The sequence below is a fragment of the Myotis brandtii genome, unplaced genomic scaffold (genome assembly GCF_000412655.1).
Source record: "Myotis brandtii unplaced genomic scaffold, ASM41265v1 scaffold79, whole genome shotgun sequence".
Taxonomy (NCBI): Eukaryota; Metazoa; Chordata; class Mammalia; order Chiroptera; family Vespertilionidae; genus Myotis; species Myotis brandtii.
The window spans coordinates 5,253,756-5,277,527 of record NW_005371173.1 but is presented as its reverse complement, the minus strand read 5'-3'; the positions used below and the strand labels follow the sequence as shown (position 1 = coordinate 5,277,527).

At 41.5% G+C, this 23,772-nt stretch overlaps 1 protein-coding gene across 3 annotated transcripts in view; it reads right to left on the bottom strand.

Annotated features, from left to right (window-relative positions):
• Window positions 1–8,525: 8,525 nt before the first annotated feature.
• ACSL3 (acyl-CoA synthetase long-chain family member 3) overlaps window positions 8,526–23,772 on the bottom strand; it is a 45,412-nt gene continuing 30,165 nt past the window's right edge. For 2 of the 3 annotated variants that reach the window (XM_005883489.2, XM_014531080.1), the window contains 6 exons: window positions 21,580–21,752; window positions 20,073–20,147; window positions 18,401–18,592; window positions 17,052–17,166; window positions 14,787–14,944; window positions 8,526–9,248 (listed from right to left, as the gene is read on the bottom strand). In XM_005883489.2, the coding sequence (XP_005883551.1) occupies window positions 9,091–9,248; window positions 14,787–14,944; window positions 17,052–17,166; window positions 18,401–18,592; window positions 20,073–20,147; window positions 21,580–21,752 (871 nt within the window). In that variant the 3' untranslated portion in view covers window positions 8,526–9,090. Of the gene's footprint in view, window positions 9,249–14,786; window positions 14,945–17,051; window positions 17,167–18,400; window positions 18,593–20,072; window positions 20,148–21,579; window positions 21,753–23,772 lie in introns of those variants that run through there. The other variant, XM_014531079.1, reaches the window with a different exon arrangement.

The following is a 23,772-nucleotide window of genomic DNA, read 5'->3' as shown; positions in this document are numbered from 1 at the left end:
GGCCCCATAGAAAGGTGAGGGGAATCCTGATGGGGCTACAAAAGGTGTTCGTGTCCCCCTAGAAGTCCCAAATAGGCTCTGGGTGACGTTGCCAAGAGAGAGACTTAAAGTGTCTGAGGTTCCCCTGAAGGAGCCAGCATTGGCCCTGACCAGGTGGCTCAGTTGGTTAGAGCATCTTCTCAATACACCAAGGTTGCAGGTTCAATCCCCAGTGAGGGCACATATAGGAATCAACCAATGAATGCCTAAATAAGTGGAACAATGAATCGATGTCTCTCTCTCTCTAAAATCAATAGATTATGTATTTGATTTTTTTAAAAGCCACCCAGATGTACAGAATCTGGCACTGGTGCTGGACACCACAGCTAGAAGAAAAGAGAAGGAAGGGAGGCCCAGAGAATCCACCGTGCAAATGCCACACCACCCCCATCCCTGAGAAAGTATCAAACAGCCCACGGCGGGGGCCAGAGGGAGCACAAGAAGCCCCCAGAGTGACTGTGAATGAGCTTGAGGCAACTTTTTGAGGCCAGGAAAATGTTCTAAAACTGGATTGTGGTGATGGTTGTCCAACTCTATAAGTTTATTAAATCTCATTGAATTACACACTTGACAGGGGTGAATTTTATGGTATATAAATTATACCTCAATAACACTGTTAATTAAAAAAAGGAAACCAGTGGATGTAAAATTCAAATGGAAAATGTGGCATCACTGTCATATGCAAACCAAAATAGAAATTGCCAGGATGCCTGATGTGTCAGGAGCCAGGCAGCTGGGTTGCCTACCCTAAGCCAAGGTTAACCAAACTCTGTTCTAAGAATATAGCAATCCTCCTGCCCATATATAGCCGATGCGTTCATTTATCCCTACTCATATTTAAGGCACCTGGCACAGTGCTGGGCACACATAAGCCATCAGCTGAGTGGTGTTTCACTGACTGCTCAGGGCAGATGGTCGGTGCCCGAGAAGCAGGAATGCGGTGAGAACCATGGGTCAGCCAGGCTGAGCAGCAGAGAGGAGAGGTTTGGAGATCTGACAGCCAGTCAACAAATCAGGACCAGAGGATGGCTCTGCAGGGCCTGGCAGCATTGACCACAAGAGTCTGGAGTCTGAGATCCTAGTCCACCAAATCGGTCTGCAACGCACTTCAATTGCCTGGGCTCCTCCCCAGCTCTGCCACGTGATCATATAACCTCCGCATGCCTCAGTTTCCTTGTCTGTAGAGCAGTGCTATTTTCATGACACTGACACGGGGATTAACGGAGGTAACACCCATCAAATACTTGGAAAATTCTCAGTGTTAACAATTACAATTATGATTATTCCATACTCACAAGCTTGAGAAGTGTTAGTGTCTTAGAGAGCATGGCTGTTCACAAGGGTTTTGTTTTTTTGTGTTTGTTTTTTTCAATCAAACTGAAGCAAAAGAAAAAGCAGGAAGGTCTTGGAGAAAAAGGGGGAGAGACCAATCATAAAATTCAAAAAGCAGTTCTTGTTACCAATACTCCAAGGCAAAACTGTCCTTTTTTCCATGATCCAAAATCAGTTTCGACATCAAGGGCATGCAGGTGACGGGTGATCATGGTGTCCTGCTACGGCGAGTCTGTGTTCGTCATCCTCTCTGCCTGCTCCCCAGACTGTCCTGATCCTGTAGGAGAGATTGTGCCACTCCAGGAAGACGTTGCTGGTGAGGCAGCAGCGCGGGGCTGGTGAGTCACACGGGAATGGGTGGCAGACAACATCAATTATCCCCACTGCTTCCTGTAAGCGCTGTGGAGGAGGGCATACATACACACACAGACACACAAAGGCCAGCTGTCTCCAGTTCTACGTCAAATGCTTGCAAAGGCCCCTGTGTGGTTAATGGCATTGTATTCCTTTTTATTTTACTCATATCTGTATATTCCTGACAAAGGGTAGAACAAAACAATTCCACAAATGACTTAAAGGCACATGGCATTGTTATTTAGAATCAGAGAGAAAAGGAGGTAGGTGGGGGAATATAGGGGAAACAACCTAACCTGACACAGGATCCACGGAGCTCCCAGGACGGGTCTGTCTAGGTCACATGGCACACCATCCTTCCCTCATTCCCTGTATTTTAGCTTGGGCCAAAGGCTGAAATGATTGATTGATAAGCAATGATTAATGAAAATGATACTATAGCAAACACTCTGGATCTTAAAAGACATATTATACTAAACTAAGAGCCCAGTGCACGAATTTGTTCACCTTGAAAGGAACTGTGGGTTGTGAGGCTTTGGTGAGCAGAGGGGCGGGTCTCGGCCCATCCTCCGTGCCCCCACCCGACCCCTCCCGCCGCGGCCCCCAGTCCCATCTGCCAGCAGCCCCGCTCCCGCTGCCCCCACACACTGACAGCACCAGCCCCGCTCGCACCCACTGATGATGCAGAGCAATTGGGGTTGGCGCCATCAGTGGGTGCAAGCAGCAGCTGCTGCCCCGATTGCCCCTCAGGAGCAGGAGGAGGTGGAGAAGCCCTCAGGGGCGATCGGGACCAATAGCCGCTGCTTGCACCCACTGACAGCCCCGAGCATTTGGGACCAGTGCCAGCCTCTGGCAGTGGGTGTGGGCGATGGCTGTCGGCCCTGATCGCCCCTCAGGAGCAGGGGGAGGTGGAGAAGCCCTGAGGGGCGATCAGGGCGACAGTGCCGAGCAATCGGGGCCAGCGCCAGGCGCCGGCAGCAGGTGTGAGGCAGCTCCAGCACTGGCAGTGGGTGCAAGCACCTGGTGGGACCACAGCACACGGGAGCAAAGAATTTTCAGTAACCACCAGAGGCTTGCCCTTGATGACAGCGACCGGCGCCCCACCTTGGTCTCGCGCCCCAGCTCAACTGCTCCACCATCCCACTGCAGCCAATGCCTGCCATGTTACATGCGCACCCCCTGGTGGTCAGTGCACGTCATAGCAACCAGTTGCTCGGTTGTTCCGCCATTCGGTCTATTTGCATATTAGGGTAATATATATATATAATTTCTATGTGTTCCAGCTTGCTTTCTGGGGATATATAAATATATATATATATATATAGAGAGAGAGAGAGAGAGAGAGAGAGAGAGAGAGAGAGACTGACTAGAAGCCCAGTGCACGAATTCATACACAGGTGGGGTCCCTCTGGGTTGCCTGCAGGGATTGGGCCGAAACCCACAATCCAACGCCGCCTACAGTTCCTAACTGCTGCTCCCACTCATCACAACCCCACTGTGCCTGCCACGGGCTCACGCCCAATCAGTCCCAATCGGGAGAGGCTCGAACTGCCGCAGCAGTGCTTGCCAGCCAAGAGCCCTGCGTCTGGCATCCTCCCAAAGGGAGTGGCCTGTGGGATCCGGCTGAAACCTGCTCTCCAACATCTCCCGAGGGGTCCCGGATTGCAAGGGCACAGGCCAGGCTGAGGGACCCCACTGGTGCACAATCAGGCTGGGGAGGGACCACGGGAGGCTCCAGGGCATGCCCGGCCCATCTCAGTCCCGATCGGCCAGACCCCAGCAGCAAACCTACCAGTCAGAGCATCTGCCCCCTGGTGGCCAGTGCACGTCATAGCAACTGGTCGACCAGTTGACTGTCTGCCCCCTGGTGGTCAGTGCAGGTCATAGTGAGCGGTTGAGCAGCCTTAGCACATCATTAGCATATTACACTTTGGTTGTTCGGTTGTTCTGCTGTACAGTCTATTTGCACATTACCCTTTTATTATATAGGATTTGGGGGATACCAAAAATCACAAAAGCACCCACATCCTCAGGAATTTAAATTTACTGAGGAGTCAAGTTATATGCATTTAAAACAAAATACCAATTGGCTAGCTTCACAATTGTTTAAGGTGTGATCTAGCCAGGCCACTATTAGGGAAATATCCCATAGATGCTTGAGTTTCCACTTATGTACAATAATGTTACCAAGGGCTGTTTATTGTCACCTAGATTCTAGTAGTAAAAATTGGAATAACCTAAATGCCCAGCAACAAAAGAATGATTATATACATTCTAATAAATCCATGCTATGGAATAGTATATAGCCATTAAAAAGATCACTTTATTGCTTAATCAGATCAGCTTATGCATACTGACACAGGAAATGCCCAATGTACACTCTTCATGAAGAAGGCAAGTCACAGAACAATAGCCATAACCCAATATGTTCTGCACTGGTTTACTGAGGCCACTATAACAAATACCACAGACTGGAAGGCTTAAACAAGTCTATTTTCTCACAGTTCTGGAGGCTGGAAGTCTGAGATCGAGGTGTCAGAAGGCCTCTCTCCTTGGCTTGTCTTCTCATTGTCATACCTCTGTGTGTGGCTGTCCTACTCTCCTCTTCCTATCAGGACTCCAGTCATATTGTACTCTAATGACCTCACTTTAATACCTCCTTAAAGGTCCTATCTCCAAATGCAGTCATGTTCTGAGGTTAGGCCTTCAATATATGAATTTGGGTGCATATAATTCAGCTCATAATATGCTCTCTAAATATTCTATGATTTTCATTTTTAGTTTATATTTCTGAATTGCTAGAAAATTTAAAATAAATTCATATATTACATTAAATTAGCAATTCATAAAAAACTATCCTTTGTCAAAAAATACTTTCAAATAAGGTTTTTTCTTTGTTAAGTGCATCACTGTAGGGAAAGCCACAGCAAGGGTGGGCAGCTGAGGGATCATGAGGCTCACCTCTCAGCACCAGACAGCACATTGCTGGGTGTTAGAATTGGGTATTTTACACATGAGCACCTTCCCACCCCACCCCTCCTTTCCAAGTCAGCCTGAGCCCCCTGCCCGGCCAGGACTCGGGTTAAAGCCATTCTCTAATCTCATCCAGGCCTTTAGTCAACATCCTCTTGCTGTCAGATTGTGGACACAGTATTTCTGTGGGATGACAAGGTCCAGAATACAGCCATGAGGGTTGCAAGGGAGGGCTTTGGCACCACAGGTGTTTATGAATAAAATTTGGAAAGCTGGGCAACAACATATTTGGGCAACATAGCAATAGGGTTTTCACTATTTTGATGAAGAATATGGAACTTGCAGTATCACAGGACATATCTTTCACAGCTGTCCTTCTAACAGCTACATTTTTTTTCTCAATGGGAGGTTGGAAGTCCACAACAATACAGGCCTGCATCCTAAAATTATATATGTGTTTGGCTGTCGAAATATTAAGCTATTAATGTTTAAAAGAATAACCCTAGAAGTTAGAGAAAGGAGGCAAAATTAAAAAAACACACATCAAAGCTGCTAGATGCTTAGTTTTGTAAGTTACAGGATTACAAAGACCTACTTTTATGAAAGTGTTAGTATACAAGGACATATGCTCAATTTTGTCAGAAACAAACATTAAATGGCAGTTGAAAGCAGGGAGAGATTCGTTTCTGAGATATCACATCGAACTTTCTCCCACAATTAAAGGGTTAAAGTTCGGCACACAATATGCAACATTTGCCTCTAATCCCACATACATTTTAGTGCCAAATTTTAACTTTCCTATTATCTGTATTCAGGGCTTTATGCTGTGGGAGTGGGTAGGAAACACGTTATCAGCGCTGACTTTGAATGCGGAGCTTCTGTGCAGTCAGAACCAGAAGGAACTCAGGCCGGGTTGGGGCAACGTGAGAATGAAAGACTGCTGAGAAGTGAATATTAAGAACAGAATGTCTAGAATAAAAATTTCCCTTGAAATGGATTGCTAGGCCAAGAAAGAAAATTCCCCCAAACTCCCTCTTCAATAAGGATTTCAAGAATGGAGGGAGTTTTTCCTTTTTTTAGGACCAAATACTGAGTTTTAATATTAGAAATGTTTTTACACATCTTTATTCTTCAAAATTCATGTCAAATTACAAATAAATAGTCTACATGATATAGCTTCTTCATCATGTACACTTCTTCAGGGAGAAAACCGCAATCACCAAGAAAACACTGAAAATGAACTCATAGTAAGTCCCCACTGGTAAGAACAGAGAAAGTGTTACATTTCAGTGTGTTCCCACGTGACAGTTTAAAATGGAGACCCCTTTAAAACATTACAGATGTACATAACTTTCTTACAAACGAACCCACACATCAGCTTTTTGTTTAAATTTTAACACTGTATCACAGGGACTAATTGTTTAAAACTATAAAATCTTGTGAATTTTAGCAGCAAGGTTATGCCAAGTTCATCTATTTTTAAACATTGCTGCAAATAGTGCAAACTTTAGAGATCACAGATAGCAAATCCAATACTTAAAAACCAAGTACTTAGAAAGTAGATTCCACTTTGTTTTGTTCTGTTGATTGGTAAAAACCTTTTAATGAAGTTTAAGCTAAAAATTCCAGTGGGGGAGTGGAGCTGTAGGAAAGAAGAGGTAGCCAACAATCTATTGCTATAAACTGCTACTTACTGTCACAGCAACGGTCATCTCCAGAAGTACAGAAAACAGGAGTTCTTAGGGTACCGTTCTTTTAGGATCTAGTTTATATTCAGATGTGTATTAGATTTAGCAATTGACTTTGAAATTTCAAGTTTTCCTCTTCAAGTACCTTGTGGTTAAAGCAGTATTTCTTATAATAGAATTATAGTAGTTAGGGTTTTTGGGTTTTTTTAGTAAACCAACCAACTTTTTTCTTTTTGAAAGGGTAGTATTAAAAGATACCGTTTTACAAGTCACTTAAGATGGTTTGGTTAGAGCCCCAGCCAGCATGGCTAAGTGGCTGAGCGTTGACCTAGGAACCAGATCACAGTTCGAATCCCAGTCAGGACACATGCCCACGTTGTGGGCTTGATCCCCAGTGTGGGGCGTGCAGGAGGCTGCCAATCAATGTTTCTCTCTCTCTCTCCTCCTCTCTAAAATCAACAAAAATGTAGTTAAAAACAAATTTTTAAAAAAAGATAGTTTGGGTTAGAGAGTAATTTGTCTGAAAAGAGATTGTACATACTTAATTTCATATTCTGCTGTGACATCTGACATTTTAGGACTGAAAGGAATTATTTAAAATTTATTAAAATGGAACCAGCCTTATTAGATTTTTCTGAAATGTTTATTCCAAATCAGTGATAAGCTTCATATTCATCTGACACTATTTCAAGTCACTATTATCAACATCTATCCTGTGAAGAACTGAACCTTCTTTTTCTAAGTACAACGTTTTAAAACCACTGGAAAGCAAACATTATTCTGAAGCTAAAGCATCAGAAACAAATTCCACCCACTGATTTAATTTTTGGATCACAACATCCGATAGAGAGGTTCTATTTAATGTCTTTCATTGTTTTATTTCTTGGCAGCTTTTCCAAATTATGATACACTATAATTAAGAGAGAAGTATTCAAAACATAATATAAATATAGAAGAATACTAGTAAAAGTTCAAAACCAAACAAAATACCATATTGCAATGTCTTCAAATGTAATGTTTGTGATATAACCAAAACTGCGAGCCAGTCCTCAACATGCCCACTGCCCTGCACAGACCCCTGTTCATGTTTTGTTTTGTTTGTCTTTTGATACCTACAGTGAGAAATCAAGAAAATAATATGACATATAAAAAACATGGTACCTATGTTTTCTTAGTCTTGAGTTAAACACATCTTAATTGGTGCAATATTACTTTTAATAATGCTCACATAACAATAGACAAGCAATACATATGAAAAGACTGTATTACACAAGCATTGTTTTTAGAATCACAAATAAGTTGCACACAAACATAAAAACCTATAAATCTTAACCTCATTAAATTAAGTTCTCGTGTAAATTGTTGAGAATACTATTATCTTACGCATTCTAAGTTTTTTTTTCATTTTCTAATATAGACAGCTTATGATAGAAAGGGTTAGTGCTTTTTCAATAAGCTATCCCCCCCCCCCCCCCCCACACACACACACACACACCAGTGCAAGCCATCAAAACAAAGAATCCTAATCTGGAAGTGAAATACATTAAACATGTAGATAAAAACTAGGGGAGTGGGACACAGTACATTTCCATTATTAATGTGTCATATGTACATATGATCGATGAAATAAAGAATAACTTTCTATCCTTTGTTTTTTAAGTTCTACCATCTAACTTTTAGAATTGCTTCCTCATTTCAACAGCTAACTAGAAGACTAAATACTTCGAGGGCAAGCTACCCGAGACGAGTTACCCACTGATGCTGCACTTGCTGTGTTTTCTTCTTTACTATTAAATCAGAACCCTCTACTGCTACTTTGTTCCATGCAGCACCAACCAAACTTCATTTTTATCTAATAAAAAATAAATGAATAGCCCAGAACGTTGGCTCAGCGGTTGAGCGTCAACCCATGAACCAGGAGATAAGGGTTGGATTCCGGGTCAGGGCACATACCTGGGTTGCAGGCTCAATCCCCAGTAGGGGGAGTGCAGGAGGCAGCTGATCAATGATTCCCTCCATCGTTGACCTTTCTTTCTCTCCCTCTCCCTTCCTCTCTCTGAAATCAAAATATATATATTAAGAAAAATAAATGTATTAAAGAAGACACTGTCAGGCATATATTCACAAAGTCTTAATTTCTTAAACATAAGTATGGGTGTATTTATTTCTCTCAAATGCATACAAGACAATAATTACATAGCAACAAAGCTTTTGTTCAACAATGATTTGATTCATAAGCATTTGAAATTTACATAATTTCACATCCATAACCTTACATTTTTTAAATAATGTAAGTAAAAAAGTCCCCCAAAATAACCAATTCTTATATTTCCTATTTATCCCTCTATACATCCAAACTTTAAAAAGTTACAAACTGAACATTATACAGAACATATAAATCATGTTTAAAAACTTGAGGTTTTAAAATCACTGTTCCCCATATGATTCAGGAGACTCCTCATGCTGACAAGTGCAGTCCCGGGGGTAAAGGAAACTGCAGGAGGGGAAGAAAGAAGAGACAGACACAGGTTTGCTGTCTTAACATTTTACTCGTCCTGTCAGTTAAAAATGGTGATGTCATGAGAAGTAACAGTTTAGGTTTAGTATGAGGAATGGAGTTTGCCTCACAGTTTGAGACGTGCATTTCAAGTATTTTCCTATTTGATCTGAGCTCCCTGCAGCAACCTGATGCCCAAGAGAATAATTATTTCCTTCCATACATTCGCTCAATGTCCGCCTGGTAATGTGTTTTAAGCTCTTTGCGTTTCAGCTTGAAGGCATCTGTCACCAGACCAGTTTCTGGGGTCCACGGTTCAGGGCTCAAACGAATTTTCACTGGAATTTCAAACTTTTCCAGACTTGCTGAGATGGTGTGGGAAAAAATACAAATGCAAAGTCATGAAAAATGTACCACTGAAATTCTTAGCAAAGAGTCATTGAGCACCCATCCAAATGCACAAGCAACCGCCCACGAATCTCTCTTCCAAGCAAGTTATCCCTCAGAAATGCTAGTCTACACTAATAAAAGAGAAACATGGTAATTGGCGTACAACCGCTACCCTTTTCATTGGCTAATCAGTGAGCCCCAACCCCCCCTCCACGGGCCCTGCTCTGTGTGTGACAGGGTGCGGCACCCCAACCCCCCCTCCACGGGCCCTGCTCTGTGTGTGACAGGGTGCGGCACCCCAACCCCCCCTCCACGGGCCCTGCTCTGTGTGTGACAGGGTGCGGCACCCCAACCCCCCCTCCACGGGCCCTGCTCTGTGTGTGACAGGGTGCGGCACCCCAACCCCCCCTCCACGGGCCCTGCTCTGTGTGTGACAGGGTGCGGCACCCCAACCCCCCCTCCACGGGCCCTGCTCTGTGTGTGACAGGGTGCGGCACCCCAACCCCCCCTCCACGGGCCCTGCTCTGTGTGTGACAGGGTGCGGCACCCCAACCCCCCCTCCACGGGCCCTGCTCTGTGTGTGACAGGGTGCGGCACCCCAACCCCCCCTCCACGGGCCCTGCTCTGTGTGTGACAGGGTGCGGCACCCCAACCCCCCCTCCACGGGCCCTGCTCTGTGTGTGACAGGGTGCGGCACCCCAACCCCCCCTCCACGGGCCCTGCTCTGTGTGTGACAGGGTGCGGCACCCCAACCCCCCCTCCACGGGCCCTGCTCTGTGTGTGACAGGGTGCGGCACCCCAACCCCCCCTCCACGGGCCCTGCTCTGTGTGTGACAGGGTGCGGCACCCCAACCCCCCCTCCACGGGCCCTGCTCTGTGTGTGACAGGGTGCGGCACCCCAACCCCCCCTCCACGGGCCCTGCTCTGTGTGTGACAGGGTGCGGCACCCCAACCCCCCCTCCACGGGCCCTGCTCTGTGTGTGACAGGGTGCGGCACCCCAACCGCCCCCCCCCACGGGCCCTGCTCTGTGCCTGATAGGGGGGAGCTCCCCAACCCCCTGATCGGCCTTGCTCTGTGAGTGACAGGGGGCAGCGCCCCAACCCCCTGATTGGCCCTGCTCTGTGCGTGACAGGGGGTGGCGCCGCAACCTCCCCATCGACCCTGCCTTGAGTGTGACAGGGGGCGGTGGCCCAACCCCCCAATCGGCCCTACCCTGAGCGTGACTGAGGGTGGCATCACAACCTCCTTATCCGCCCTGCTCTGTGCATGACGGGGCGGCGCCCCAACTCCCCAATCGGCCCTGCTCTGAGCCTGACCAGGGGCTGCACTTAGGGATTGGGCCTGCCCTCTGCCACCCGGGAGCAGGCCTAAGCCAGCAGGTCGTTATCTCCCGAGGGGTCCCAGACTGCGAGAGGGCACAGGCCGGGCTGGGGGACCCCCCTCCCCCCGCCCCCCAAGTGCACAAATTTTTGTGCACCGGGCCTCTAGTATAAGTATAAAAAAATAAAAAATAAAAAAGGTATGTGTAAGAATTAGAATAGCAAAAAGAAATTAAATACATATCCATCAATATAATGAGATAAATTATGATTTAGGCATAAAAATTAATGCAATTCCAGTCATCAAAAATGAGTTAGATCTATATGGTATGGGTGTATAAAGTTTTTGCAACATATTCTAGGTTTAAAAAGCAAGCAAGGTTTGTTTTTTTTAAATATTAGATAAACTTAGATGCATCTAGATGCTAGGACAAAAGGATACATAGTAAACTATAAACTGTATACACCTCTAGGGGATGGATTCAGGATTAAGAATAAAGAAATGTCCCTTTTTACTTTACACCAATTCGTTTTATCTGAATTTATTATAAAGAGCATAATCACGTCAAAAACAAAAATGTAATAAAGTTAAAAAAGACTCATGCCCTAACTGGTTTGGCTCAGTGGATGGAGCGTTGGTCTGTGGACTGAAGGGTCCCAGGTTCGATTCTGGTCAAGGGCTTGTACCTTGGTTGCGGGTACATCCCCAGTTGGGGGTGTGCAGGAGGCAGCTGATCAATGTTTCTCTCTCATCGATGTTTCTGACTCTCTATCCCTCTCCCTTCCTCTCTGTAAAAAAACCAATAAAATATATTTTTAAAAAAAGTTAAAAGAGACTCCTGTCACTGAACCAGGATATTCTCTGATAAGCTATAAAGGCAGAAAGTTTGCTCACTATGGTGTTCCTAACACACTGATACCCAGTAGATTCTCAATAGTGGAGCAAGGGAAGGAGAGAGGGGAGATGTAGTTTTGAAGAAATGCACTTCCTTAGTAAGAATGACTTATTTTTCTAGCATTCATTCAACAAATATTTACTGAAAAATATTGTGTAAAGTACTTCACTAAACCCTCTCTAAAAAATACAAAACTAAGGTTTCTACCCTCAAGTGGTATATAATCTAATAAGGGTAAATACCTAGCCATAATAATTTACATATAGATAAAGTACTAAATGAAAGGTACAAGTGTCTTGGAAACAAGAGAGATATGTTAATTTTAACTTATAGATAACCAACAGGTCTTATTCTTCAATGATTAAAATAACTCAGGAATGGTGTCAGGAGGAAAACCTCCATGAGCAAAGAAATCAGTAAGGCTGGGACCATAGGACTTAAGGACTGGGAGTCTGACACCTCGGAGACATGGGGGAGGCTGAAAAGCCAGCGCTGGGAGACTGCTCAGCATTGCCCTCTATAGCCTTACTCAGTGACATGATTTAAACCAGTGTTTTAGAAAAATAAACACAGAAATGAGGGCTCAAATAACTGAGTATTTCTTCTTTATTTTGTTGTGAATATATATGTTAAGCAAATATTTTTTTCCTTCCCCCTTTTCTCTTACCATAATATGTATTAATAAGTTGATTTTATCACAGCATTTAACACAGGATAGCAAAGGAGAAGAGTAAACATCACTCAGGGATTTGCATCCTCTCTGGGGAAAGGTATTTTCAGTTGTAGGCAGGATAGTTGTATCATGTTCGGTGGAAGTCTGACTCGATTATTGTCTTTACTTGGAAATTAACTGTGGTTTAAGGAATTTGTACAAGAGTGCCAAGGTGACAAGGGATGGACTGTGATGGTCAGTTTTATGTGTCACCTGGGCTAGGCTAGAGTTCCCAGTTACTAAATTAAACACTAACCTACGTGCTGCTCTTGAAGGTATTTTGTGGGTGTGATTAAGTCTATAATCGTTTTATTTTACACTAGTGCCCCTATCTAAACATAGAAATGGTACAGGAAAAGTATGGTATAAAAGTTAAAAGGGTACCTCTGTCTAGGGCACTTACCAGGAATACAGCTGGCAGTATTGGAAATTGCTCTGGGTGAGTGGCAATGTGAAGGCCTAGGACATTCCTGTTTACTGCTGTGTACTTTATAATATTGCACTTAGGCTACACCAAACTTATAAAACACAAGATTAAATCTAACACAAGAGAAAATGATGCATCAAGAGATGTGGTAAACACAAGATGAGGTTGCTGCCGGCGTTACATGGCACACTGTTTTACAGCAAATTTTTTTTAAAGTAGACATACACTTGAAAATAATGATAAACAGCATAGTATAGTGAATACATAAACCAGTAACATAGTTTATTATTATAGAGTATAATATATTCTACATAACTGTCTGTACTATAATTATATGACTGGCTGTGCAAATTTGTTAACACAAGCATCACCACAAAAGTGAGTAATACATGTACAACAACAGATAAGACAGCAATGATGTCACTGGGTGATGAGCTTTTCAGCTCCATTATAATCTTACCAGAGGCTCGGTGTACGAAAATTTGTACACTCACAGGGGGTTCCTCAGCCCAGCCTGTGCCCTCTGGCAGCCTGGGAGCTCTTGGGGGATGTCCGACTAATGGCTTAGGCCCGCTTCCCATGGGGAGCGGGCCTAAGCCGTTAGTCAGACATCCTTAGCGCTGCCACGGAGGTGGAAGAGGCTTCCCCCACCGCCCCTGCACTGGCCAGCCATGAGCCGGCTCTCGCTGAGCGGCGCTCCCCTGTGGAAGCGCACTGACCACCAGAGGGCAGCTCCTGCATTGAGGTCTGCCCCCTGGTGGTCAGTGCGCATCATAGCAACCAGTCATTCCTGGTTGTTCCGCAGTTAGGGTCAATTTGCATATGACCCTTTTATTATATAGAATGACATAAGTTATCCTAGATCATCTCAGTGGGTATGGTCCGTGAGTTAAAGGCCTTAGAGCTGAGGCAGCCCCCACAGAAGTAATTTGTTGTGGACCCTTCAATAGTCTGCTCTCCAGAGTCCCAACCCTGCCCACCAGCCCCAATAACCATGTACACCAACTCCTTACAGTTAAGTCTCTTAATCTATATAACCCACTGAGTCTGTGCTGTAAACCTGACCACTGCAGATTTTGATTAGGAATGAAGTTGGATGCCTTCTTCACATCACATATAAAAATTAACTCCAAATGGATTAAGACCTGAATGTAAGAGTGAAAACTAGAAAACACTGGGGGTAGCTTTGTGACCTGGATCAGGCAAAAGTTTCTCAGACGTGATACCAAAAGTATAAGCAACAAAAGGAAAAATTTAAATAAATTGTATCTTATCAAAATATAGAACTGTTGTGCTTTAAAGGATGCCATCAAGAAAGTAAAATCAATAGAATAGGAGAAAATATTTACAAATCACATATCTGATAATGGACTTGTAACTAGAATAGATAAATAACTGATAAGACTCAATAATAAAAAGACAAATAACATCATTAAAAAATGGGCCAAGCACCTGAATAGACATTTCCCCAGAGAAGCTATACAATGGCCAACAAGTACATGAAAAGATGCTCCATATCATGAGCCATAAATCAAAACCACAATGAAGTACCACTACACACCCCTAGGATGGCTATCAAAAGGATGGACAATAACAAGTGTTGGCAAGGATCCAGGGAAACTGAAAGCCTCATACAACATTAGTGGGAATGTAAAACGGTGCTACCATTTAAAAAAATAATTGAAAAAAATATTCTATAAAATAATCTGGTAGATCCTCAAAAGGTCCAACAAAGTTAACACAGGCTCAGCAATACCACTCCTAGGTATTTACCCAAGAGAAATAAATGCATCTACACCAAAACTTGTATACAAATGTTCATAGCAGCATTATTCAGAACAGACAAAAGTGGAAACACCAACTCCCAGTACAGAAAGTGTAGAGAAGAATCTGACAATTCCTGGGGGCTATGGTGGTCAGGACACTGACAAGGGCATTGAAAACAGTAGGGAAAAACAGAGAAAATGAAGCTGCAGCGATGAGAACATTGAGGCATGTGCATCATGGGAGTGGATGACCTGTGTGTTGCAGGGCCTGAAAGGGGAACTAATGTTAGGAAAATATGATTGGTTTCCTAGGCCTTGTAATATAATAGGATAAATAATTTAAGTGCTCTCATCCCACCTCAGTTCACAGAATCACTGTAAGAATCACTCACCTGAAATAGCAGCTTCAGACAGCACTCTGAGTACCTCATTTTCCATCTCACAGCTGTTGCACAGCTCCTCCCACGTCCCTTTAAGTCCTTTCTTTCGAGCAAGTTCTGTTAGTTCCTTTTGATTTGGCACAACAAATCCAATGACGTAAGAATGGTAACTGAAATAGACAAAGGATAACTTAGCAAGGTCATTGAATGGCACACCATTTAACTGGTTATGATTACGCTGACATTTTAGTAGCCAATCCTTCACTGCTTTACAGAAAATGCATGAGGCATACCGGGCACTGGCATACTGAGTTCACGTAACAGCCTCCTTTTCTGTCTGCCTCACAGCATGTTCCAATGCTTTGGCAGAGTTCATTGCTAAATAAACCTTATTATAACATTTCATGATCATTTTCAAATATGCACAGGAATAGTGCCATGTATACATTTTAAAAAGAAAATAACAAATATTAGAAAATTCATCTTTAAAAAAATCAATAATTCACATCAACAGGTTAAACAAAAATAAAAGCTAATGTAAATAAGAAACTGTATCTAAAGAAAGTTGGCAATAAATCAAAGTAATGTGATTATACTGATTTTCATTTGTTATCATGAGAATTTATGTTGAAAGAGGAACCAAGCCCAGCTGGTGTGGCTCAGTGGTTAAGTGTCAACCTATGAACCAGGAGGTCATGGTTCGATTCCTGGTCAGGGCACATGCACAGGTTGCCGGCTCTGTCCCCAGTGGGGGCGTGCAGAAGGCAGCTGATCGATGATTGTCTCTCATCATTGATGTTTCTATCTCTCTCTCCCTCTCCCTTCCTCTCTGAAATCAATAAAAATATATTAAAAAAAGAAAAGAAAGAGGAGCCAAGTTGCCTGCTAAAGGCAGGAACGTCATAACATAGCAGCAACAGCAGGAAGAGAAGGGCAATTCTGGTTAATAACATACAAGTAGAACCCAGAACCGTGTCTTCATTAACAAAAATACTTCATTAAAGGCCCAAATCATTTATATATAAATGCAATAAATCTAACTGGGGCTGTACCTCAAAGTCTGTTTTAAAATTGGTTTTTCTGATACCAGAGCTTATTTTTTCATAATCCTATATAATAAAAGCGTAATATGCAAATCGACCAAACGGCAGAACAACCGGTCGTTATGACGCGCACTGACCACCAGGAGGCAGACACGCAACGCAGGAGCTGCCTCCTGGTGTCAGTATGCTCCCACAGGGGGAGTGCTGCTCAGCCAGAAGATGGGCTCACAGCTGACAAGCGCACCGGCAGTGGCCGGAGCCTCTCCTGCCTCCACTGCAGGCGGACATCCCCCAAGGAGTTCTGGACTGTAAGAGGTGCAGGCTGGGCTGAGGGACACCACCACCCCTACCCCTACCCCTCCCGGTCCCCCAGTGCAGGAATCTCGTGCACCAGGCCTCTAGTTATTATATAAACTGCTGTAGTCAGGTTCCTAGGCTGGCCACACAATACTTGGGTTATTACATTGGAGAATAATTACATCACGTGCTACTGCCAGGGAAAGTGTAATCAGAACACCAACCTAAAATCCAACACATTTTCACCTTGGTTGCAGGCTCCTCCCTGGCCTGGGCCCTGGTCAGGCTCATGTAGGAGGCAACCAATCAATGTGTTTCTTTCACATCAATGTTTCTCTCTCTTTCCCTCTCAATTCCATGCTTCCTAAAAATCAATGGAAAAAATATCCTCGGGTGAGGATTAAATAAATAAGTAACTAAATAAAATCCAACACATTTTCCGAGAATGTACTTCTAGGATTTTAACTTTAAACTCCCCTTCCCAGCTGCCTTTAAGTCATCATGAGCTTTAACACAGCTTAAGGAAGAAGCCCTCAGCCCTGATCAGGATCCCAAGCAGGCTCACAACCCACAATTTCTTTCTTTACTCCCTTTCCTCTGGACTGGCTCTGGGAAGCCTCCCTGTGCAGAGGGACAGGTAGCTAGTGGTCCCAAGGCGGCAGGAAGGAGGACTTTCTCTTCTTCACCTCCCTACCACCGAAGACACTGCAGTAAGATGTAAAGCAGAAAACAGACACAGAGGGAGATGAGGAGGGAAGCATGAAAAGGTAAGAATTGGTGGGTGAATGGCTGTAATGAGAAGAGGCTGTTCCCAGAGACAACAGATCAGAAGGAAGAGTTGTTGGTACAAGTTTACAAAGAAGACCCATATAGGAAGGAAATGCCAAGAGCACACCAAATGTTCTAAGCAAAAGTTGCATGAATTCTACTTTCTTACCTGTTTGCATATGCACAAATGTTATCTATTAGTGAAAGATTCTTCAAAGCTGCCTCTACTTTCCCAAGAGAAACATATTCTCCTGCCTGGAGTTTTACAAGGTCCTTTTTACGATCTGTGCAAGATAAAGGCCAGGAGGGGGATACATGGCAGGATAACATTAATAACACCTTTAAGACACATAAATATTGGCCATTCTCTAAGCAATTTGCTATCAATTAAGTTCATTATAATACTTATGCTAAAATTACAAGTATGTAATAAAACTAAGTCCTAATTTTGACATTACTAAATACATTCTTTTTTTTAAATTAGCTTCTAAATAAGGGCCTCCCCTCATCAGGGCTTTGGTCATATTCCGCTAAACAGGTATGTTCCTGGTACACATTAATGCCAGGGAGGTAAAGAATATACTCAGTGCCACCTGAACAATTACTCTACCTGGAGAGATACATTTTGCAAAAACATATCTTTCCAATGCGCTATGGTAGTGCTAAGTGTTAAGACTCTCCAACCTGGTGCCTTGGAAAAAATTGAACTGAGTCTTGTGGGGAAGACTGAGCAACAGGCAAGTGGACCAGAAAAAAGATGAGAAAAGAGAAAAGAGATGTGCCAGCTCAAATTACCACAGCAGAGAAGGACGAAACCACCGGAAGTGGAGATGTGAACCAGGCCACACAACAGGGGAACCTTGAACTGAGCCTCTAGGAGCCACTAATAGGTTTCAGCAGGAAGTGGCCCAGTGGGGTCAGCATTTATATGGTCACAGAAGGGGCAGCCTAACATACTACCAGGATAACAGGGACAGAGAGATATAATGATCTTGAGGCCTATGTCATAAGGTCAATCAATGGGCTGTGGGTTAGATATGGGGAGCTGACTAAGCATCTTCTCCCAGGCGAGAAATGCCAGTGACTGAGGAAGAGAACCTCAGGGAAGAGCAGGGGAAGGTATCTGTCACCCCATTGAGCTGTCAGGCCTTCCTGTGTTCTCACAGGAGAGGCAAGGTCATGTCCCGACAGGAGAGAAGATGTCCTATAACCTCTAGACATTAAAGAAGTCACAGAAATCAATGTTCCCTATTACAATTCTGACTCTTTAAGGATTAACTAATAATAAGATACCACTGCTGCTGAACAGATTCTGAGACCTCTTTACCTGTCTCACCTTATAATTCTACACACCCCTAACTGTAGACTTTTATATTCCATGGATGATGCAACAGGCCATACCAACATTTCATAAAGATACATTCTTACATTATTAAGCAGCTTCTCTAAATACACAGCATCTCTTTTGTTAACTATTTCAGAAACACCCACGTTCACAAAAAAGTATGAGACACTCACCAATAATCTTTAAACAACCATCAGGATCGAACTCCCCAATGTCTCCAGTACAGAGCCATCTCTGCCCGTTTTCATCTTCAAAGAAATCAGCCTTTGTTTTTGCTTCATTTTTGTAGTATCCCATTGTCACATTCTGGCCACCAATAAGAATTTCACCCCTGGGATGTGGTTTATCGGTATTAAAGTATCCACCTAAGAAGCAGAATAATTTAGAGTTAATTCGGTATTTTTATCCCTATATACATCATCTGAAAATTTGAGACTGTTAGTTTCTAAACAGGGACATCTGATTTCAATCCAATTAGAATTTCCCAAAGGAAATAAGGCACATACTATGAATTAACAAATTTCATCAATGTAAAACTGAAGTTTTAGGCACAAAACTTCAGGTGCTTAAACATAAGCACTTATGCTTTTAAACTACTATTCTGAGGAGAAAATTATTCAAAAATCTAACACCTATTGTATAAAATAACTACATATACTACACAGGTAAACTTTAAAAATTCGGTAAATATTCTTAAATATCATACTAATATACTAATAAAAGTATTAAATCATGCATTTAATGAGAGAATAATAAATTTCTGTATCAAATCAAATTCCTATATATTTAGACTTTTTCTTACAGATAATTTCAGAATACTCCAAGTTTAAATTTATTAAACATATTCACTAAAAAATTATATCTCAGCCTTAGAATCTTTATCTTTACTTTGTATAAAAGAAAAAAAGCATTCAAACAAATCATAAATAATATTTACATGTTAACAGGATCAAATAAAAAAATTTTAAAGTAATTAGTATTTGCCCTGACCGGGTGGTTCAAATGGTTGGAGCATCATCCCATATACCAAAAAGGTTGCACATACCTAGGTTGTGGGTTCAATCCCTGGTTGGGGTGCAACTAATCAATGTTTCTCTCCTCCATCCTCTCTCTCAAAAATCAATTAAGAAACAACCTCAGGTGAGGATTTTTTAAAAAGTAATTAATATTTAAGTGCATATAACAACAGATTTTTATGAAATTATAGTAAAAATTTCTTTCTGATAATTCTGGGTTGAAGACCTCATGGAAAAGACAAAAGGAAAAAATATGTAAAATTTTCTTAATAAATTTTATTAATTTGCTTCTACAAAATAAAAGTTATGATTATGCCTAATTAACTGACATATTTATTTAGCACATTTATTTTTTTTGCCATAATTGTTACTTGTATTTATTTACTAAAATAATAAGCAAAATAAAAAATTACAATTCTTCAGAATCATCTTTGAATCAAGCAAAGTAAATGCATCCATATAGCTGTAGATAAAATATATCTATTAATAAGGGACAAAAATGAGTACTTTTATATTCTAAATAAGGAAGAAAATGAAGCACAATACTAATTTTTTAAAATACATCTTTATTGATTTCAGAGAGGATGGGGGAGGGAGAGATAGAAACATCAATGATGAAAATCATTGCCTGGCTGCTTCCTGCATGCCCCACACTGAGAATTGAGCCCACAACCCAGGCATGTGCCCTGACCAAGAATTGAATCGTGACCTCCTGGCTCATAGGTCGACATTCAAACACTGAACTACACTGGCTGCCAGGCAGCACAATACTAATTTTAAAGTTTAATACTATACACATTAATGTTTTGTGGTTAAAATATGTTATTACCTTCCTCCCAGTTCTTTAATTTGATTTCACAGCAAACTAAAGGTGCTCCCACTCTGCCGGTATTGTAGTCCCACACTAAAAGGCAAATGAAAAAAAGTCTTTGGTTAAAGTAGTTAATAAATGGCTTCATTTTTTTTATATTACCAAAAACAATGATTTATCCCAAAGCTTAGATATCCCCAGAGAATCCTTAAAAGCAGGTCACAAACTTGTGAACCACAGTCTGGGTGGCCCACATTGAGTTTTCCTTTTTTTTGCATTGTTTTTAATCTAAATTGATTATTAACACTTAAAAAATAAAGACATTTTACATGTAAAGGTGCAATCTCCAGGAACAATGGGCCCACCTTCCCAGCACATCAGTAATTGTAGTCCCCATTAGAGGGCACATAGCCTGCTCCAGGTCCCCAGATTCCTCACCTACCACATTTTTTTATATCAGGGCCTGTTTCTCTCATTTAAGAAGCCACCTGGTTCATGATTTTATAGCACCCCGTCTTAAGAAATGACAACCTCAGAAGTCTCCCTCACATATCAGTTATGCCACGCAGTGAGAGTTCAAAGACCAGGCTGGAGATTAAGATGGCTAATTTTCAAGAATTTGGGAAAAGAACCTACCATTTATCAGAAATAAAATGCCAATATTTAATACTTTACAGAGTTTTATTTACAACAAACTGTAACTGATTAAACACACATTCAATGTGAATCTTAAAAAAAGAAATTAAGATCCTCAAGAAAAGAAACCATATATGCAGGTACTTAAGAATGCTTATTTCCCACAAAAAAAAATATGTAAAATACAGAGAATATAATTGAAAACAGGAAAATACAGGAGTAATGCAAGATAAACCTGGCACATGAAGGGTACACAGAAGTACTCAAGGTAAATAAGAAACAATCAGCAGTGAAGAGGTTCAGTTATCTATCAGTATCCAAAAAATACAAAGTAGAAACACATCTAATACAGGAAGCAAAGTAACTTCCTCCCGTACAAGGGACACATGAGGCCCTATGGGGTTCACCTGGGAACCACCTGGGGAACGGGAGGATCTCCTCCTCAACCACGTCATCATGGGAAGGATGAAAACTATATTCTCTAGACCTGAAACATTTCTGAATTTGAGCCTTAATACACATACCTAAACAACTAGACAAAACACATTAATTTTCTACATAAACAAGACTTAAGAACTGACGTAATAAGTGTACAGAATACAGCCAATGCTTTTTACTAAAACTTCTTTTCTAGAATGCTAATTAGTTTATAATATTCCCTAGTTTATAATTTAGCATGAGAAACTTCTCTAGCTGAATTGCTATTAGATATACCTAATACATTCTAAACCCTTATGTAAATAATCACAGAACATGGAATTTACCACTACTGTGCCAGAAAGATACCGTAAACCCTCTTCGACATATTTGTAGAAAACGACCCATATCCAAAAATGAGAGTCGGAGCATTCAGCCTCTGCTGGAAACTCCACTCTGTGGAAGCACTAACCTTCTGTAATTGTTCCAGCCCCAGCAGACTCCGTGAGTCCATAGCCCTGGCCAACGGAACAGCAAAAGCAGATATTCATGAATCGCTGCGTGGTTGCAGAAAGTGGAGCACCTCCGCACAACAAAAGCCGAATATTTCCACCTAGCAAGCTCCGAACTTTCCGGAAAATAAACCTAGAAAAATTAATCAGAGAAATCACAGAATTTTAAAGCTGAATGGAATGTCCCAAATCATTTAGACTTATCTCCCAATTTTGATAGTAAGTGCCTTATCCACGGCCACACACCCAATTCAAGAGATTCTCTTAATCACTACTTAAATCTTAATTTTTAAAAGTTCAACTAAATAAAGAAGATATGATCTTTTCTTAAAATTTTTTCAAGTAATATTTGAATTCAAAACTGTCAGGTTTAATTTTATATAATAATGGAAAACCCTTGCTAATGGACAGAGCAATTTGTTTTATATTATTCTAGACTACACATTATATTAATACTGAATAATCCTATTGTATCTTTTTAAAATTTAGTATTAAAAGCAAATTATTATTTTTTTTTGCTTTAGCTTACTTCATTAGAGATGTCTACATATTTATATACAACAATCTAACTTTAAAAAACATTTCACTAATTCAAGTTCCAATAAGTTTATTGTTTAAAAATATCTGGTAAATTAAAAAAAGAAAATAATTCAAATATTTCATTGAAACATTTCTGAAAATACACTAATAAAAGATTACTTACAACCTTGATCAAAAGAAGGGTTTGTTTTTTTTAAGTAACTTTGAAAAAGGCAAAGACCAAGTGGCAATCATTTAATAATATTAACAGGCTTTACAAAGTAGGTTATATATCTCACTAAAGAGATAACTAAAAGTAAGACATGAAAAATAAAGTAAAACATTTGAAAAACATATTAACCCATATCTATATCTATCTATACAGATATAGATAGATGATAGATAGATAGATAGATAGATAGATAGATATAAAAGGCTAATATGCAAAGTGTCCCCTTGGGAATTTGACCAGGAGACGGGGAGTTTGATCCCTCGCTATGACATGCACTGACCACAAGGGGGCGGCGCAGAACAAAGGGAGGCCCCGGCTGGCAGCCAGCAGCCAGGGAAGGGAGGTCCTAATTGCTGGCCAGACCTAGGGACCCTACCTGTGTACATATTTCATGCACCAGGCCTCTAGTATTCCCATAAAAAATAATCTGAATAATTTAGAAAATAATACTTTCATTTCTAAATTCTACAATATTGTATAATTAAATCTTACTCTATTAGCACTACAAAAACAAAAAATTAATAGATCTCTGGTAAAACTGGTCATTTAACACTTTAAGCACAAAAATTTAATCACATTTTATTGCCATTTTATATTCATATTGAAATAAATTTAAAAGCAAAGAGAAATAATTAAAATAATTCAAATCACATAAGTGTCCATATAAAATATAAGCACATTATTAAATCGAGTAAATGGAAATTTTTATCAAATAAAATGGCAATCTTTTAATTGCTCATATTTGTATGCAAGATGGAATTTTTAAAGAGTCCCTCTTACTTATTTTTTTAAATATGTTTTTATTGATTTAGGAGAGGAAGGGAAAGGGAAAAAGAGATAAGAAATATCAATGATGAGAAAGAATATCACTGATCGGCTGCCTCCTGCATATTTCACGCTTGGGATTGAGCCCGCAACCCAGGCATGTGCCCAGACCAGGAATCGAACCATGACCCTCCTAGTTCATAGGTCAACGCTCAACCACTGAGCCACACCAACCGGGTATCCCTTTTACTTTTTAAAACAAATTTATTTTGCCCTAACTGGTTTGGCTCAGTGGATAGAGTGTCAGCCTGTGGACTGAAGGGTCCCAGGTTCGATTCTGGTCAGAGGCATGTAACTGATCCAATAGGGGATGTGCAGGAGGCAGCTGATCGATGTTTCTAACTCTCTATTCCTCTCCCTTCCTCTCTGTAAAAGATCAATAAAATATATTTTAAAAAAACACTGGTTTATAACATTTCAATAATTTTATAAAAAATTAATAAATTGCCCTAACCGGTTTGGCTCAGTGGATAGAGCGTCGGCCTGCGGACTCAAGGGTCCCGGGTTCGATTCCGGCCAAGGGCATGTACCTGGGTTGGGGGCACATCCCCAGTGGGAGATGTGCAGGAGGCAGCTG